At 41.1% G+C, this 21,031-nt stretch overlaps 1 protein-coding gene across 2 annotated transcripts in view; it reads left to right on the plus strand.

The window, feature by feature from the left end:
* Positions 1-21,031, plus strand: part of DPP10 (dipeptidyl peptidase like 10) — a 512,154-nt gene that overhangs the window by 239,631 nt on the left and 251,492 nt on the right. For both annotated transcript variants that reach the window (XM_060262084.1, XM_060262085.1), the window contains one exon: positions 7,466-7,513. In XM_060262084.1, coding sequence (XP_060118067.1) covers positions 7,466-7,513 — 48 coding nt within the window. The remainder of the gene's footprint in view (positions 1-7,465; positions 7,514-21,031) is intronic.

The raw sequence follows: 21,031 nt of genomic DNA on the forward strand, positions 1-21,031 counted from the left end.
AAACTTCTATGTGTAACGGTTCACCATGGCGTTATATATTCTGGAAACCTATATTCTGAGCTGCTACCCATGCTCAACTGACTATACATGATTGGATTAAGGATGGCCACTCCATATCCCCTTGGTCATCTGAGTCCAGCAGTAATCATTAGGGGTGAATTAATGCTCCCTGCTTTGCTTTACATTATATTTTGTTAATATTTTTCCACTTTTTGCAAATTGGTTTTGTAGATTCACTTTTTTGTTTGTTTGTTTGTTTGTTTATATCCCGCCCTCCCCTGCCAAAGTGGGCTCAGGGTAGTTCACAGGCCCAACAGCAATTTAAAACATAGAAACATTATAAAAACAATAACAAATAGTGGGTGCTATATAACTGCTATACCACATGATTAGTATATTAGAGTAGCTAGGCAAATTTTCTTGATCTTTTTCATTGCCACAAGTTATATCCAAGTGGTCTGGGTGATATGACCTTCACCTCCTACTCGTACCCCATTCCTAGGGTGGAAAAGATACTTGTACATTGTTACAGACAGCACAAGTAGACTAGCAAGCAAGCAGGTTGAACAGAGCAAAGCATCATAATTACATTAGTCTGGATCCAAAATGGATGTGCCCATGGGAAGAAACATTCTTGACATACTGCCCCCCTGAAAACACATTTACCCACTTCTCCAAGGTTTATTGAGAAACCATTTATGAAAATGTTTAATGAGTCGCTTAACATTCATATCAGAGCCATTTACCCATTCACATTCAGAAAGAGGGAAATGTGTCCATATGACTAAGCATAAAGTTCCCCTCTTTATTCTGGAGTCGAGAATGTCTTCAATCTCATCATGAGTCTGACCCCCAATCAGAAATGGAGGAGAGACGGTCACCTGAGGGCACAGGGAGGTGGGTCTAGGATCTTTCTTCAAAAGGCTGCAGTGTCATTCTTAGTAAACTGGCATATTCTAACAAAGATATATCTCTGAATTTGTATGAAAAAAAATTCATAGAGCAAGGGTACCCAGTCGTTGCTTACGTGACTGAACTTAATATATTGCCTAGGAATGCTATGTATCAGAACTTGATTTCTTTCTGACATGCTGTAGTTGTTTAATTATTATGGTTACTTGCTAATCAACTTACCTGTATATGTAATCTTCTGTGAAAATTAATAAATTTTGAATTTAAAAAAAAGGCTGCAGTGAAAGATGGATGGAGATTTTTTTAGTGATTTAGACAAATCAGCCTCAACAGTCACATTTTTATCTTTAAAAGTCCCAACTACTTCCAGCCCAATTTCTTTGATGGTTGGTTAGTAGGCAAATGCTTAGTAGAGATGTACACACTACCCCCCACTTTTCAGTCCCAAGCAGTCTTTTGTCTAACTGTTCCTTGTAAGTTTCTTTACCTTTGTTCAAGTTCTTTTGAATGCTACTCCATTGGTGGGCGAGTTTCTCTCACCATGAGTTGAACTCCAGTTCGCCTCCTCCTTCCTCCCCTCCCAGCAGCTCTGGGAACAGCTTACCCTGGTAGCCATTTACAATCATTAATAGGCTGTTCTGGGTGGACCTATGTGCACTGTTATTATAACCATGCTCTTCAAAGGGAAGGAGGCTTACCCAGTTGTCCTGGTTCACCCTCTTGCTTTGGACATCAGTTTCGGGATGATAGCCTGAGCTTATGCCTTGTTCAATATTAGTTCATTTACAAAAAGCCTTCCAGAACTTTGCAGCAAACTGGGGGGCCCTGTTGGATATTATCTTCTTAGGGAACAACTGCCCTTCCTCCAATGCTGATTGGGGGTCAGACTCATGACGAGATTGAAGACATTCTCGACTCCAGATTAAAGAGGGGAACTCTTCAAGTCCTCTTCAAGTACTTGAAGGGCTGTCATATAGAGGATGGTGTGGAATTGTTTTCTGTGGCCCCAGAAGGTAGGAACAGAACCTGTGGGTTGAAATTAAATCAGAAGAGTTTCCAGCTCAACATTAGGACAGACCAATTCCTCAGTGGACCAGGCTTCCTTGGGAGGTGGTGGGCTCTCCTTCCTTGGAGGTTTTTAAGCAGAGGCTAGATGGCCATCTGACAGCGATGAAGATCCTGTGATTTTAGGGGAAAGTTTTTGTGAGTTTCCTGCATTGTGCAGGGGGTTGGACTAGATGACCCGGGAGGTCCCTTCCAACTCTATGATACTATGATAATTTACAAAACATCTTAAGAAGTGTTCAAGGATCTGGTTCACCCTCTTGCTTGGTTTGTGGATGATAGCCCGAGCTTATGCCTTGTTCAATATTAGTTCATTTACAAAATGCCTTACAAAACTTTGCAGCGAACTGGGGGGCCCTGTTGGATATTATCTTCTTAGGGAATGAATGGAGGCAGACTATGTGGTGCAAGAAAAAGTCTACTAGTTTCCTTGCTGTGGGCAATTGTGAACAAGTAATAAAATTGCCTTTGGATGAGGTGGAGGGTCTTGATAAAGCCAAAATGCCCTGACAATTTACTGTTGTGCGAGTGCATTAGTATTGTTTTTTGCAACCCCGAAGTGATATACAGTTTGCTATCTTTGTATAAGCACCTGTCCTCTCTTTTTTCCATTTCCACCTTAAACTCCACCATGCCCTCCCACACTAGCTTATCTCATATATTTTGGAGCAGTTCTAGCCAATTCAGAGGAAGAGGGGTAGGACAGAGTTGTCCCAGCCAAGTAGCAGGAGGCTGAGGAGGAGGAGTCTGTCCCTGCTTAGCGTGCCTGCACATCATTACTGCCTCTCCCAGCTGAGCAGGCATAAACATAGTGGCAATGAGCTCCTCCCTCCTGCTTTCATGTTGTGGGAGGAGGGATAAGGCGTTGGTTAAAAAAGTGTGTTTCCCTGGGAGGTGCTTGAGGGTGAAATGAAACTTAGAGAAGAACTTCACCCATCAGGTTTATTTAGTGGACAGTTTGAGTGCCTCCACATTTTTGTGGCTCCAAATTTTAAATGGCTCCCACGCCCCCTCCAACCATTGGCGCCAAATGGTGAGGGCAAGTTTCATGGCAGAAGCCTCCCACACAGACCAGTTATACTCGGAGGAGTCAAATTTTTTAGACACATATGTGCACGGATGGAGGTTCCAATCTGACCGCATTTGGAGCAAGACACACACACCCAGCGACATTGCTCGCATTGCATTGGATCATAATTTTTATTTTTTATTTTATTTTTAAATGGGCATGTTAGCAAACAAGCATTTCAAATGTTCAAAAGCCAGCTACGAGTCTGTTAAGGGAAGGGCCACTTGGGCAAAGTTTTTGATGAACACCCTATAGAAATTTGTGAAACCAAGGAAATATTGTAGTTACTGCCTCGTTTGGGGGTTTGCAGTCTACCACAACCCACACCTTCTCAGGTTCCATCTATAAGCCCTTCCCTGAGACTCAGTAGCCAAGGCGATCCAGATCTGTATTATGGAACTCAAATTTAGACAGCTTGGCAAACAGTTTGTGTTTATACAAGACTTGCAAGACTTTCCACACCAATTTTACATGCAAGTCAAGATTGTCTGAATAGATAAGCACATCATTAAGACAAATGACCATGCCCTTATATAGCTATTTCCTCAGTACTTTGTTTATCAAGTTCATAAACACCCCAGGAATCCCTTGTAATACAAATGTCATGACTAAGTATTCAAATTTGCCCAGCAGGATATTGAAGGCAGTTTTCCACTCATCTCCCTCCTGGATGCTTACCCAATAGTATGCATCCCTGAAGTCTAATTTAGAAAAGACTTTCCTTTGAGTCGCCACACATAACAAGTCATTGATCAATAGAATCAGGTAAGCATTTGACATTGAGACTGCATTGATACCCCAGTAATCAGAATACAATCTTAAACCTCTGTCCCTCTTTTTCTGGAAAAGGACTGGAGTGGCATGGGGTGAGTTCGCCAGTCAAATGAAGCCCTGTTTTAGGTTTAGAACTTTGTAGCTCTGCCCATTCAGTGCGGTTCATGGAGTACAGCTTCGCTTTGGACAGGGGCACACCAAGGATGAGTTCGATAGCACAGTCAGTGGCCCTATGTGATGGCAGCTCATCCACCTCTCTCACCTCAAAAACCTGCATTTTTTCATCTTGGAGGCCGGTTACAAAACGGTCAAGCACGGCTTCTTCAAGGTTGGAGAAGACACACTCACGGGCCAACTATATACAACTCAGGGTTCCCACGCAAACACGTTATTGGGTCATTCAAACTGGCAAGGACTTGTGATTGGTGTAGGGGATTTGGATCCTCCTGCACATTGTTTCCAAGTCCCCAAGCTCCATTTGTATGGCTACAATGAGCCAGGCAGGAACATCCAATTCAGTCCTCTATTGAGTCCACATGCACAACACAGATCAACCTCATTTCCTTCTTCAATCGAGTGTTGAGCTTACTGTATTGAGGGAATGCTGTTGATGTGGTTTACCTGGATTTCAATAAAGCTTTTGACAGGGCTCCCCATGATGTTCTGATGGGTAAACTAGAGGACTGTGGACTGGACTCTATGATAGATAGGTGGATGGGGAAGAGGTTGCAGAACTGCACTCAAAGGGTAATTGTCAATAGTTTTACATCTAAATGGAGAGAGGTGTCCATTTGGGGTGGCACAGGGCTGGGTTCTGGGATGAGTACTTTCCAATATTTTTTTAATCAATGATCTGGGTGAGGGTGTGGAGGAGCTACTCATCAACTCTGCAGATGACACCAAATTGGGAGGAGCAGCAAACACACCAGAAGATAGAAACAGAATTCAACAAGATCTGAACACACTGAAAAAGTGGTCAGAAGTGAATAAGATGCAATTTAACAAGGATATGTGCTGAGTTCTACATCTGGATACACATGCATACTGAATGAGGGATACACTTCTGGGCAACATTGTGTGCAAACAAGATCTTGGGGTTCAGGTGGCCCATAAGTTAAATATGTGTAAGTTAAACCAATGTGATGCAGTGACAAAAAAGGCTAACGCCACCTTGGGGTGTATCAACAGAGGCATAACACCCAAACCACAAGATGTCATAGTCCCACTGTACACTGCATTGTCCAGGCTGCACCTGAAGTTGTGTGTGAAGTTCTGGAGGCCTCATTTCAAGAAGGATATGGGCAGAATGGAGTGGGTGTAGAGGAGAGTGATGAGGATGATCAAGGGACTGGAGACCAAGACCAAGAGGAAAAGCTGAAAAACCTGGGAATATTGAGTCTGGAGAAGAGATGGTTGAGGGGGGACATGATTGCTCTCTTTACATATTTGAAGGGCTGTAACTTAAAGGAGGGTAAGGAGCTGACAATAGGACTTGCAACAATGGGTTTAAATTAAGGGCAGGATGGAAATTAGGAAAACCTTTTTTACAGTAAGAGTTATTCAACAGTGGAATCAGTTACCTAGGGAGGTAGTGAGCTCCCCCTCACTGGCAGTTTTTAAGCAGCAGGACAAACACTTGTCAGGGATGCTCTAGGCTGATCCTGCATTAAGAAGGAGGTTGTGCTAGATGACTTGTTTGGCCCCTTTCAACTCTGTGATTTTATGTTTCTATGAAAAATGGATTAAGAACTTGGACATGCTAAGATTTTTAAAAAGGAGTAAGAAGAAAAGAAATACAATATGGTGATTTTCTTTAAAACAGTTCTCTCAGTGTAGGTTCACAAAAATATAGAAATGCAAGCATGTGTTTATGTGACTCTAATTGAATTTTGTAATTTTAACTATATTTTAATTGTTTAAATATTTTAATGTTTTAAAGTTTGCTGCCTTGTGGACCCTGATTGAGTGGAAAGGCTGTTAGCAGTCAGACCCCTCCACCTGCAGATGGTCAGTTTAGTGCTTAGAGAGAGACAAACACCCCTCTTTAATATCACACCAAACTCATATGTGCAGTGCGCTGCCTGACCTAAAAATGAGAACAACATGAAACAAAAAATGGATGTCAGCCTGCCTCTACCAGAGCCAGGTCTTTCTCGGTCCTGGCCCCAACCTGGTGGAATCAGCTCCCTATGGAGATCCAGGCCCTACCAGGCTTGTTAGCCTTTCATAGGGCCTGCAAAACAGAACTGTTCTGCCAGGTGTTCGGGTGAGGCAGAGGGCATCTATCCATTAGATCGGTTGACCTCCCCTACTGTACTATCCTACTGCGCTGATTCGCTGTATTGTCTTGCTACACCATCTTATTATATGGTCCTGCTGAACCGTTCTGTTGGACTGAACATTGTAGTCGGTTTTTATTGTCATGCTGTTGTGATTTTATTATTTATGTTGTACTCCGCTCTGAGCGCCTATGGGTGGAATATAAATAAACTAATAATAATAATAAGTAGTAGTAGTAGTATAGTAGTAGTAGTAGTAGTAGTCCAGGTACATATTTTGGTAGGTGGATAATAGAAGTTGACCAGCTAACAACCCTCCTCCCCACCATATAAACATGCATAAATTAAAAATGAGTCTCACAAGAAAACACTATTTCACCTTGTATTAACCTTGTTTGCACCATCATGCTTCCTGTTACACTAATTACTTAATGCTGTTCATACAACCCAGTAGTTTCTCCCATCATATTCTTGAGGTTCATAAAGAAACATTACAACCTTTAGTTTACATCAAGAAATCCCAGCAGGATTTCTGAAGATCATTGTTCTATCTGAGAGGAAACCATCAAGTTATTGTTTGGGTGGCAAGCATGTCAGCCTACACTCAGGAATCATTTTGCCCTTAAATTATGTGTACTCTGCAGCACTGGTAATGTGTGTGTGTTCTCAGCGCCATACCTCTCACCCTCACTTGCATGTGAGTCCTCTCCTCTGTGAAATGCTGGCCATTTTGAAGCTCTTTCTGTGGACCTCAATCTTCTCGATTGGTAAATATCACCAAAATATCTCCACCCCCATTCCTCCCAAATTTCTTCTAAGCTAATTTGTGTGATTGTGTGTTCCATTGGAAGGGGTTGCCCTTTTCTTATTTTTCAATGAAACAATTTGCAGTTGAACATCTGACTGGTTTATTTTGAGAGTTCTCTAAGGGAGTATACATAGGTGGAGGTCTCAAATTACCCTCCTCTCACTTGTCTCCGGTAAAGCAAACTTCCCCAGTTAATTAGGAGACTACCAATTGGGGTAATAGGGCAGCACAAAACTGTTTTGAATAATAAATAAACCATAGAAAACTTATGGCCTAAGTTGCTTGCTATTATTTCAGTGCTTTTTTTTGTAACAATGAGCACTTGGATATTAACTAATTGAAATATGGATGCAGTGAATGAAGACTGGGGAAAGGAGCAGATTTCTCTTTCCTCTGCCTGCCTTAAAATTGATGTGAATTTGTCCTGCATTGCTAAATATATTGCTTACAAGTCAATTGTACAGTCTTTAAAATAAAATGTGAAAGTTCTTTTTGTTTATAGTTAAATAAAATTAATGAATATTATCTTGTCTAAATGTATTCTATTTTCTTTCCCAGCTATTTTTTAAGTACTGAGAATTCACCAAGAGGAAGACAGCTACATAGGTAAGCAGCATGGGGAAAATTACACTTTGGCTTTAAGACACTTTTTAAAAAAAATTCTGCTTTAGATGATAATGTTTAATTACATTAACACTAAAAAAACCCCCTAAAATTGCCTTTTTTGTAAGGTAACAGATTGCAGAACAAGTTTTTTTCTAGCTAGCCTATGGTCTACTTGTGAGTGGATGATCAAGTGGTAGCCAATACAGCAAATGAGTTTCTTCGTTGCTTCTGGACTAAATTTAATTGAAATCTCCTGGATGAGAGATTAGAATTTTTCCATCAGATAGGATAGAAGAGGTCTGGTGGTGCTCGAAGAAACAACTATGTAAAGAAAGAGATCTTATTCTGACCTAGAAAACAGGGTGGGCACAAAGGAGGAGGGCAACAAAGATGGTGAGTGGTCTGGAGACCAAGTCCTGTGAGGAAAGGCTGAAGGAGCTGGGTATATTTAGCATGGAGAGAAGATAACTGAGAGGTGATACAATCACCATCATCAGGTACTTGAAGGGCTGTCATATACAGGATGGTGTGGAGTTGTTTTCTGTTGTCCCAGAAGGTTGGACCAGAACCAGAGAGAGAAGAGACACAGTGATCATGGGAGATTTCAATTACCAGACATCTGTTGGAAGTCCAACTCTGCTAAAAACAAAAGGTCAAATAAATTCCTGACTTGCCTAGCTGACAATTCCTTTTCCAAAAGGTGGAGAAGAAAACAAGGGGATCTGCTGTCTTGGATTTGATTCTCACCGAGGAAGAATTGGTTGATGAGGTTGAAATAGTGGGCACCCTGGACATTAGTGACCATGGGATTTTGGAATTTACAGTCTTTCGGAAGGGGAAAGCTATACATAGTCAGACTTACAGGTTGGACTTCAGAAATGCAAACTTTGACAAATTTAGAACTATGCTGGGTCAAAATCCCATGGCCAGAAATACTTAAGAAGAAGGTTCAAGAGGGGTGGGAGTTTCTTAAAAGCAAAATACAGAAAGCACAATCACAGACGATTCCTATGAGAAGAAAAAATGGAAAAAGCCTAAAGAAGCTAAGTTGGCTTCATAAACAGCTCTTTAAAGACTTGAGAAATAAAAAAGACTCCTTTTAGGAATTGGAAGGAGGGCCTTATAACCAAGGATAAATGTAAACAAATCACCAGTGCTTGTAGAGAAAGAGTTAGGAAAGCTAAAGCTTAATATGAACTTAGGCTGACCAAAGATGCTAAAAACAAAAAAAGAGGTTCTTTTCTTATGTTCAGAGTAAGAAAAAGATCAAGGCCATTGTAGGCCCATTGCAAGGGCGGATATGTGAAATTGTATCAGGTGACGAAGAGACGGCAGAACAGCTGAATTCCTAATTTTCCTCAGTCTTCTCTTCTGAAGGAGACAGTGCTCAACATGACAAAAATAGAACATATAATTAGGGTATGAAGTCCCAATCTAGGATCAGCATAGGGGTAGTACAAACACCTAGTTTCTTTAAATGAAACAAAGTCCTCAGGGCCAAATGAACTGCATCCAAGGTACTAAAAGAGCTTGCAGACCTTATTTCTGAGTCTCTGGCCATTATTTTTGATAATTCTTGGAGAACAGGTGAGGTGTTGGAAGATTGGAGGTGGGCAAATGTCCCCATCTTCAAGAAAGGGGAAAAGGAAGATCCGGGTAACTACCAACCCATCAGCTTAATGTCCATACCTGGAAAGTTTTTTAAACAAATCATCAAATAGGCAGTCTTGAATCATTTAGAAAGGATGGCTGCAGTTACTAAGAGGCAGCATGGGTTTCTCAAGAACAACTCATGTCGGACTAACCTGATTTTTTTTTTTTTTTTTGAGAAAGTGACTACCTTGCTGGATCAGGGGAATGCTGTAGACCTCGTTTATCTTGATTTCAGTAAGGCTTTAGATAAGTTTCCACATACTATCCTTGTTGATAAGTTGATAAAATGTGGTTTGGATCCTGGTACCGTTAGGTGGATCTGTAACTGGCTGACAGATGGCACCCAAAGAGTGCTTGTGAATGGTTCCTTATCCTCTTGGAGAGGAGTGATAAGTGGAGTGCCTCAAGGATCTGTCCTGGGACCTGTTTTGTTCAACATCTTTATCAATGATTTGGATGAAGGAATAGAGGCAATGCTTATTAAATCTGCAGATGATACTAAATTGGGAAGGATTGCAAATACAGTAGAAGACAGAAACAGGATAGAGGATGATCTTGACAGGCTGGAAAACTGGGCTGAAACCTGTTTTGTTCAACATCTTTATCAATGATTTGGATGAAGGAATAGAAGCAATGCTTATTAAATCTGCAGATGATACTAAATTGGGAAGGGTTGCAAATACAGTAGAAGACAGAAACAGGATAGAGGATGATCTTGACAGGCTGGAAAACTGGGCTGAAACCAATAAAATGACTTTTGACAGGGATAAATGTAAAGTTCTGCATTTAGGTAGGAAAAATCCAATGGGGGGGGGGATTGTCTTGGCAGTAGTATGTGCGAAAACGATCTAGGGGTCTTAGTGGACCATACACTGAACATGAGTCAACAGTGTGGTGTGGTGGCTAAAAAGGCAAATGCAATTTTGGGCTGTATCAACAGAAGTATAGTGTCCAGATCACATGAAGTGATGGTATTGCTTTACTCTGCTCTGGTAAAACCTCACCTGGAGTATTGTGTTCAGTTTGGGGCACCACATTTTTAGAAGAATATAGACAAACTGGAACAGGTCCAGAGGTCGGCGGCAAAGATGGTGAGGAGTCTGGAGACCAAGTCCTATGAAGAATGGTTGAAGGAGCTGAGCATGTTCAGCTTGGAGAGGAGGTGGCTGAGAGATGATATGATCACCATCTTCAAGTACTTGAAAGACTATTGGCCACAAAATTAATTATATGTATTGCTGATTAACTATTAAGATGATTTAAATTAATTGAGGTTTTTTAGTACTGATTGAATTATTTATTAATTGGCTGCTGGGAGGGTATTAGAAATATAACTGAAGGGCTGATTAATTAAGTTCCTAGTTTATTATGAAATTTTGCACAATACTAGTTGGAGGGGATTAATTAGCAATGGGTAGGGTTTTAGTTTAGTTAATTAGTGGGTAGGAGTTAGTTAATGTTATTAGTTAGGCTTTTAGGAACAGGATAGGCAAGATTAGTGGTTTATTCTTCTGTCAAGTTGAAGCATATGGGTATTGACTGGTGACCTAGTACTGTGGTTGCTACTCAGTGTTACATCTAACTGGTCTGAGGTTCCTACGGAGACCATTGGTGTGAGATGACTGAGCTGGGATCTGGTGCTCCTGGGGAGGGGAAACTATAGTGGGAACAGGCGTTCATATATGGGAAGCAGGTCGAGATGCCAGAATGCTTGACCCCCTTCCAGCCTGTGTCCCATCCCAATGGTTACAAGCAGTGGGGCCAAGCTGAAACATCTGCCTCCAACATTGGTGTTGTGCAACGCCAGGTCCATTAATAATAAGACCTCTGTCCTGCGAGATTTCTTGCTAGAATAGAATATGGATCTGGCCTGCGTGACTGAGACCTGGGTACAAGATGGGAAGACAGTCGCTCTCTCCCAAGTAGCTCTCACCAATCACGGACTAGCAGATGGGGGGGAGGAGTAGTGATGTTCATCTGGGAGGCTTACTCCTTCCGGGCACTCCCATCCCCAAGGATCACCGGTGTTGAATGTACTGGTCTGGTGGTTGAGGCGCAAGAGAGTTTGGCTATTTGCCTGGTGTACCGACTGACTGCTGCACCGGTCAATGCCCTTTTGGCCCTTGTGGAGACCATAGCAAGCTGGGCGTTGGAGCACCCTAGACTTTTGGTCTTGGATAACTTCAATGTCCATGCCGATGACATGGACTCCATGTTGGCGTTGGACCTAGTGTCATTAATGGCAGCGCTGGGACTCTCTCAATATGTAACAACTCCCACCCATAGGCTGGTCACATTTTGGATTTGATCTTTGTGGCGGGAATGACAGTGGACCGCATTACTGCTGATGCAGTGCCGTGGTCGGACCACTATTCCCTGAAGGCCCATTTGAATATCCCTCTCCAACCCTGTTTGGACAGTGGGTGTATTTTAGCCTGCCTATGGAGCCAAATGGACACTATGCAGTTCCAGATGGCTCTTCGGGATCCTTGGCCCCTTGGTGATTCTCTAGATGAGCTTGTGGAGACCTGGCATAACAGGCTCACCACAGCCTTTGATGAGATCGCTCCCAGGTGTCCTCTGCGCCCCTGTACAAAGCTGGTGCCCTGGTATATGCCAGGACTATGGCAGATAATAATAATAATAATAATAATAATAATAATAATAATAATAATAATAATAATAATAATAATAATAATAATAATAATAATAATAATAATAATAATAATAATAATAAATTTTATTTCTACCCCGCCCTCCCCGCAAAGCGGCTCAGGGCGGCTAACAGTAAATAATGTATTAACATAAATAGTAAAACATTAGATTAGCAATTAAAATTACACATATAAAAACCCGTTAATTCAGTTAAAATACTTAATTTACAATTACATTATATATATATCTGGCAGTAATAGCTGTTCTGGCGCTGATTCTGCCAGTTTAAATGGTGTTAAAGATGGCGGTTCTTCGTTCATTGCAACTCAGCGGTCCGTATCATTATAGGCGTATCTAAAAAGGGCAGTCTTGCAGGCCCTGCGGAACTGGTCGAGGTTCCGCAGGGCCCGCACCTCCTCCGGGAGCTGGTTCCACAGTGCAGGTGCCGCAACTGAAAAGGCTCGCACCCTGGTGCTTTGGAGCCTGGCCTCTCTCGGCCCAGGGATGGTCATTTTGTTTTTACTTGCTGACCTCAGTGCCCTCTGGGGTTCATACGGGGAGAGACGGTCCCTTAGGTAGGCAGGTCCTCGGCCATATAGGGCTTTAAAGGTAATAACCAACACTTTGTACTGGACTCGGTAGATAACTGGCAGCCAGTGCAGTCCGCGCAGCCCCGGCTGTATGTGCTCCCATTTCGGGAGCCCCAGTAACAGCCTGGCCGCCGCATTCTGCACTAGCTGCAGCTTCCGAGTCCGGCACAGAGGTAGCCCCAAGTAGAGGGCATTACAGTAGTCCAATCTTGAGGTGACCGTTACATGGATCACTGTTGCAAGGTCGCGGCGTTCCAGGAAGGGGGCCAACTGCCTTGCCCGCTTCAGATGAAAGAATGCTGACTTGGCAGTGGCTGCTATCTGGGCCTCCATTGATAATGAAGGCTCCAGTAAAACACCCAAACTCTTTACCTGGCGCACTGGTTCCAATAGTGCGCCGTCGAAGGTTGGGAGAGCTATTTCCCCTCCCTGGAAATATGAAACAGAGGCTCAGACGGCTAGACAGGCAGTGGCAGTGGGCCCGCGACAAAGTGACAAGAACAGCTTATAGGTTATATATGAGAACCTATGAGGCGGTAGTCAAGGCCTCTAAGAAAATATATCTTGTGACCATGATTGCATCTGCAAACTTGTGCCCAGCACAATTATTTAGGACAATTTGGTCTTTAACTACCCTACCACAGGGTAGAGAAATGCTAGAGAATTGAATATTGGCTGTGAGGTATTTGTGAGTTTTTTTCGCAGATAAAGTCTTGTCACTCCGCTGTGACCTCCCTGCCACTTTGGAAACAGTAAATGAACTCGAGGCTCCGTGCATGTCTTCTAGTCAAGTTTTGGATTCTTTCACTCCACTCAGCCTGGAGGAAGTTGACAGAATTCTCTCCACTGTGCGCCTAACCACCTGTAGGTTGGACCCATGCCCCTCTTGGCTAATAAAAGCCAGCCAAGAGGAGCTATAGGTTCCCTAAGGGAAATTGTCAGCAGGTCCCTTCTTGAAGGAACCTTCCCTCAGCCTCTTAAAGAGGCTGTGGTTTGCCCCCTCCTAAAAAAGCCTTCTCTAGACCCGGCTGAATTGGCAAATTATCGGCCAGTGTCTAACGTGCCGTTGTTAGGCAAGATTATTGAAAGGGTGGTGGCAGTGCAGCTTCCGAATTTTCTGGATGATGCTTCCGTGCTTCCATGCTTAACCCACATCAATCCAGTTTTCGTACGGGTCATGGGATGGAGACGGTTCTGATTGCCCTCATAGATGACCTCTAGAGGCATCTAGATAGAGGTGGCTCAGCAGTGCTGATGTTAGACCTGTTGGCGGCGTTCGACATGGTCAACCATCAGCTACTGACCTTCTGTTTCATCGACGCAGGTATCCAGGGGTTGGCCTTGAAGTGGCTCTCCTCTTTTCTCCAGGGTTAGGGACAGATGGTAGTGCTAGGAAACAAACTATCCAGATGACACCCACTTATTTGTAGTGTGCCGCAGGGAACAGTTCTTTCCCAGATGTTATTCAACATCTACATGTGCTCCCTCACCCAGATTGCCCAGAGGTATGGGCTGGGTTGTCACCAGTATGCAGATGACACCCAGTTCTATCTGCTGATGAGCGGCCAGTATGACTCCACCCTAGAAGATCTGTCCGCAGCATTGTAAGCTGCGGCGGGGTGGCTCAGGCTGAGTGGACTGAAATTAAATCTGATGAAGATAGAGGTCCTGTATCTGAGTAGCCGTGGTTCGAGACCAGAGGTCCGTTTACCGGCCCTTGATGGAGCGCAGCTTACGCTGGCACCCAAGGTTAAAAGCCTAGGGGTGCTCTTGGATCCTTCTTTAACAATGGAGGTCCAAGTAGCTGCCACTGCCAGGTCAGCCTTTTACCATCTGTGGATGACAAGGCAATTGCTCCTCTTTCTCAAACGCGACGACTTGGCAACAATGATCCATGTTACAGTCACCCCAAAACGGGATTACTTTAATGCTCTCTACATGCAGCTACCCTTGTCCCAAATCCAATGACTCCAGCTAGTGTAGAATGCCACCGCCAGGCTGCTTATGGGAGTTCCTTTACAGGAACACATTCAGCCTGTGCTGAAAGCACTGCACTGGCTACCGATAATGTACTGGATTCGCTTCAAGGTGCTGGTTATTACCTTTACAGTCCTATATGGCCAGGGTCCTGCATACCTTAGGGACTGCCTTTCCCTGCACATGCCCCAGCGAGCACTTCGGTCCGGGTCTCAAAACCTGTTGACAGATCCCAGCATCAGAGAAGCGAAGCTCAAAACAACGAGACACAGAGCCTTTTCCATTGCTGCCCCTAACTGGTGGAATGAGATGCCGGAGGAGGTTAGGGCCCTGCAAGAGCTCTTGCAGTTCCGCAGGGCCTGCAAAACGGCACTCTTCCGCCAGGCATTTACATGAATGGTAACATCCGCAGCAATGAACTGGCCCATAAGAACACCACCAATGGCCTACTTTACTGCACTATGGCAATCCTGAGACCTCTGAGTATAGCTAACCACCAGAATTTAAATCGCTGCCTGAAATTATGATAGTAGCATATGCAATTGTTTTAAATTGGTTTTATGTTTTATTGTTGTTTATTGTATCGGTCACACTAATGTGTTTGTGTTGACCCTTGGTTTGTGAGTCGCCCTGAGCCTGCCTTTGGTGGGGAGGGCGGGATATAAATTAAATAAATAAATAAATAAATAAGATGGAATTGAATATTTATGACTGTGGTAATGAGACTTTATAGAGATGGATGAAGTATGAAATGGATGTATGAAGAGATATATGCCTAGATTGTTGCTTTGTCTTACGTGTTATATAAATGCAGTCTTAATACTTTTGAATATGAAGAAACAAGAATGATGATTTGGAAGTGAACATGAATGCGGTTGTTTGTGAGTGTGCCTGTTGTGAAATTATGCTCATAATAGTCATCATATAATGAACTGTAAGGTTGAATGCATGTTCATATGATTGTCAGTATGCATGAATTTAAAAGTGACTCAGGTATGACTGCTGATGGATGCTGTTTTAGTGGATATAAACTGAAATACATTTTTTAAATTTAAATTTAAAAATAAGGAAATGAATGTGGTCTTCATTGCCTTCTATGAATCATAGAATCATAGAGTTGGAAGGGGCCTCCAGGGTCATCTAGTCCAACCCCCTGCACAATGCCTCCCCCTAAATTCATAGGATCATTATCGCTGTCAGATGGCCATCTAGCCTCTGTTTAAAAACCTCCAAGGAAGGAGAGCCCACCACCTCCCAAGGAAGCCTATTCCACTGAGGAATCGCTCTAACGGTCAGGAAGTTCTTTCTTAAGACAGTGGTGTTGTCCTGCTCTAGAGTGGGCGTAAGATGTCTGTTGTCCCGTTGTGTTCTGTATTTTACTAGTAATAAGCTCCAGCTCAATTATGAGAAGTCAAAAATCTTAGTTTTCTCAAAAAAGTGGAGACTTTACAAATGGGTTATTGATGGTAAAGAGATAGAGCAAGTCAAGTATTTTAAATACTTAGGTGTTTATTTTCAATATAATGTGACTTGGTCTACCCATCGCAAGTATGCAGTGAAGACAGCTAACATCAGTGCATCTGCCATGGTTCGCTTTTTTTTATTGCAGAGGTAATGAATTTGTGCCAGTTGCCATAAAACTATTCAAAGTCAAAGTGATTTCGCAACTTCTGTATGGCATCCCAATCTGGATTGGATCTTATGAAGGTGCTATCGAACGTGTCCAACCAAATTCTTGTGCAAAATTCTGGGCATGCCAAAATGTGTCCCATAAGCAGATATCTGCTTAGAAACTGGCATGTCCTTAATGGTTATTAGTGCATGGCTCATGACCTTCAAATTCTGGCTATGCTTGCACTACAACTCTGAACCGGGGAGCTATATCTCTCAAATGCTCTCTGAATTTAAATTGTCAAATTGGTCAGCACAAATTGAGAGAAAAATAAAAGCAATGGGTTTATCCCTATAACTATTGTCCATGCTGTCCTTCACCACTGCAGTCCAACAAATTAAAAACAGGTTGCTAGATATTGAGCACCAAGACATATACTGTCTGGCTAAGAAAACTTGTTCCCCACTGAATTTGAAGATCTCTCTTAGTACTGGGAAAATAGCCTCATATCTATCCATCTTGCAGGTGCCACAGCAGCATAGAGCTTTTTCCCTTGCAAGATGCAACGCCATGCCCTCTGCCATTCTTTATGGCAGATTTAACAAGACAGCCTATTCAGTCAGATACTGTCTCTGTAAGCAAAAATGTGTCAAGTCAGTTCCTCATATTCTTCTTTATTGTAATTTGTATACAGATCTTCGTCACAAGTATTTACATCCTCTTTTAGTTAGCATGGTTGATTGTTCTGATGCACTTAAGGTCTATAGTCTTTTGAACGAGACTTCATCTAGTGTCACTGAGAAAGTGGCTAAATTTCTTTATTCTGTTTTAAAGGCACTTCAGAGGATCTCATAGAAACAGTTTATGTTTATGCTTTTCCTGATGTATATGTACGCAATCATCCCATTTTATCTTTTTTTAACCAATTTGCTCTGATATATATATTTATATATTTTATGCCAATAAAGGCTAACTTGACTTGAAGACAGGGGTGCCCCCTCTCCCCAATCCTCTTTGCTTTGTCATTCAAGCCTCTAGCTCATGCTATTAGGACTGATCCAACAATTTTGGGTGTTACTATAGGCTCAAATTCTTACAAACTCAGTTTATTTGCTGATGACACCATTTTTTATTGTACTAATCCCATGACTACTCTTACAAGACTAAGAGAACAATCCTAAGCAGGTCTACTCTGAATTCTACTAAAGTCTATTCAATGGGGCTTACTCCCAGGAAAGTGATCTTAGGATTGCACTGTTAAGGACATAATTAACAGGCTTAGTCAGGTAGCAGGTTTTACTATCAATTATAATAAATCCGAAATATACATTGAGAATCATAGCTTAAAAACATCTTTTCCCTTTAGGTGGGTTACATTTTCATTGAGACATCTTAGGATCATGATTCCTACTAACTTACAAGATCTATTTAAAGCTATTTTTGATCCTTTAATTCATTCTGTAGTAAACAAATTTAAGGACTGGAAAACACTTTCCCTAACTTTATTAGAGAAAATTGAACAAGTTAAAGTATTTATTTTACCTAGATTCTTATTTTTATTTCAGAATCTTCCTGTGCTGATAAAGACAAATGATTTTAAAAAATGGCAAACTCTTTTGTTGGACTACTTATGGTCAGGAAAAAAAACATAGAGTGGCCCAAACACTATTGACAAAACCCCTGTCACTGGGGCGTTTAACCTTACCAAACCTTGAGAAATATTACTTGGCAGCACAACTAAAATATATTATTTTGTATGCTTCACCTATAAGAGAAAAAGCATGGATTCAAATAGAACAATCATTTTTTATTCCCGGATCTACTTCATGAAACTATTTGGAACTTTCCCAAGTATCGTAGCACTAATATTCAGTCCAATCCATTCTTATCACTTACCTTACAGCTATGGGATAAGTACAAATCGATTTTAGTACCCTCTCCATCTCCTGCAACTGTCTTCCTAGGGCAAGATTGGTTTCCAGCTGGTAGATTTCCTGTGGACTTCCATAACTGGAGACAAAAAGGTGTCTTCAGATTCATGCATTTAAATCTAAATAACTCTGCGAACACAAAAAAACTTAGAGAGAAAATATCAACTTACTGTGTCTTGGCTTCAATATTATCGAGTACATCATCTATTACACTACCTCAGATAAACAGATCTTTGAATCCATTAGAGAAAGTTATAACTGCATCCAAACCTACTCTTAAAGGCTTACCAGTGATAATATATGCTGCATAAACCTATTGTCATCTAAGGAGGTACCAAAGAATAAAGCTGAATTAACTACAATGTTCTTATTGGCTGCAAAAATATTAATTTCGCAATATTGGAAAACTGACTCTATACCTTCAAAAAGACAGTGGTTTTGAAAATTTGGGATATAATTACTATGGTCAAAATTGCTTCTCAGCTGCAACAGATGAATTCCAATGTTGATTCCAATGATTTTGTAGAAAAATGGTTTCATTTCTTTGATTATGTTCAAAAACTCCAGTCTACTCTATGCAAACTTCCCCAAAATACTTAAATTTTGCTTACTATTAATTAGTATTGTTAAGTAAATCAAGATAGAGGTATATATGATGCTTGGCAGATTAGTTTCTGTTATGTTTATTGGTTAACTTTGTTTCTCAACTTGTATTAGAAGAATACTTTGCTGACTTTGTAGACAAAAAAGCTAAATGTTTTCAAACTATTGTAAATTAATGATGTATTATAATAAAAATTTGAAAATAAAAAAAAATCTACTGGAATGGTTAGATCGAATATAAGTTTTATTTGCTGTACCACTTTATTCCAAAAGTTTGACACTGTTGGACATTCCCACCACATATGATACGGGGAGCTTTTAGTTTTACAATTCCTCCAACAATATGGACTTGAGACCCAAGAGATTTTACTCATCGTGACAGGGTTTAAATACCAAAGTGAATACATTTTTAAAAATTGAAGTTGAATAACAATGCTTTTAGCCTTAATGGAAGGGGCGTTCCAGATGCTTTCCCAATCGCTTTCCTCTAGCCTTTGAGGCAGCATTAAATTCCAACGTTTAATATAAGAGGGTGGATATGAATGAAGAGAGTCAATTAAATAATTATATATTTTAGAAAGGAAACCTTTATCTACCGATGCCCTTCTCTTTAAGCAAGACCTCAAATGGCATCAATTCATATCTAATAGTTTCTTTCCTATGAAGAAAGTATACCATATTATGAACTTGAAGGTCTTGATACCAATTGATAGAGGTGCCTAATTTCTCTTCTGCTTGTTCCTTAGTAATAATATTGTTCCCTTGATTCCACTCCCCAATTCTATCCAACCCCTTAATCCCCCATGGATGGCTGGAGTTAACCTTAATGAATTGTGGGAACAAATCTTGGTTGAAAAAACTACCTACTAGATAAATACCCGGCGCAATCCACTTCCTTAGCTTATCCCATATTCTTAATGAATTTTCCAGGAAGGGATTTGCTGGTATAGAATGTGATCTCTTCTGATGTTTAGACCAAAAAATTCCTCTCAAAGAGAAGGGGGAAACATACTCTTGTTCAAGAAGAAGAGAAGAAGAATAATTGCAGATTTATACTCCGCCCTTCTCTCTGAATCAGAGACTCAAAGCGCCTTACTGATCCAAGCTTCTACTGGATTTGTCCTAATCATTTTAACTGTTTGGGCAAGATTAGCTGCTAATAGTAGATTCTTAGATTGGGTATTGACCCCCCCCCCCCAATCAAGCATCGATATTTCAAAATAATCAAGCTTTTGTTTTAAATCAAAGACTTGTTTTATTGAAACTCAATGACTTGTTCCAAGGACTGAAACCTTGGAAGTAATACAAATTGTCACAGGGCAGAGTATCTTCAAAGTCAGGGTTACAGATAACTTCAAAAGAATAACATAAAGATGCCAATTGCATTGAAGTTTCAAAGGCCACTAACAACTATCTCTTTGGTTACTAAGGAATGTGGACATCTCCGTTTCTCACACATTCTCTACTGGCTGATAAGACATGTTGGTGAGAATCTGGGGGAGAGGCATTTTACATTGTTAATACAAGATTACTTGCATCTACTGAGGCATGTAGATTTATTATGCATCTACTGAAAGAGAGAAAAGAGGAAGAGAGGGGGGAAGGGGGAAGGAAAGAGTATAGATGTAGCAACAATTAGAAATAGCATGCTTGACACCCCCCGCCCCGTTCTTGATGGGTCTACACATTGTTGAAATTTTTATCCTAGGCCTAGCATTATTCCAAATAAAACAATTTAAGATTTGTTGCAATTTATTTAAAGTTTTTTCTGATATTTCTATTGGAATAGCCCAGAAAAAAAATAAAAATGTAGGAAGAATAACACATTTGATACTCATGACTCTTTAACTAATAATGCTTGAACTTCCTTTAGCAACTCATCATAGTTTAATTCCATTAAAGCCTTAATTTCCTTTGGGATATTTATTCCTAAATATGATCACTTCTTATCCACACATAATAAGGGACTAGAGTTCTTAGCCTTTTTTATTGATAACTGGCAGATTAATCAGATGCAAAATTGTTTTTTCCAGGTTGATTTTTAACCCAGACACAAGACTAAATTGTTGTAAGATCTGATCGATAACCTGTACTGACTTTATTGGGGAAGAGGTATATAATACATCAGCAGCAAAGAGCACTAGTTTATAGGTTTTAGAGCCTATTGAAACACCCTCAATATCTTGATTTCTTCAGATACATTCTGCCAGGGGTTCCATAGAGATAGCAAAAATTAATGGCGAAAAGGGACACCCTTGGCGTGTACCTCTTTTAAATTTACAGGACTGAGAGTAATAATAATTAACTCTGATTTGAGCAGAGAGATTGTTGTACAAAGCATGGAGACCATTTAAAAAGTTCTTACCACAACCCGTATTCTTGAAGTCAGTCATAAAAAAATCTTTCTCCACAGAATCAAAAGTTGTAACCATATTGATTGAAATTAAGACTGCTTCCTCCCAGGGATAAAACCAATCTGGTCATGATGAATCAAATT

Source organism: Heteronotia binoei, chromosome 21 (genome assembly GCF_032191835.1).
Source record: "Heteronotia binoei isolate CCM8104 ecotype False Entrance Well chromosome 21, APGP_CSIRO_Hbin_v1, whole genome shotgun sequence".
Lineage (NCBI taxonomy): Eukaryota > Metazoa > Chordata > Lepidosauria > Squamata > Gekkonidae > Heteronotia > Heteronotia binoei.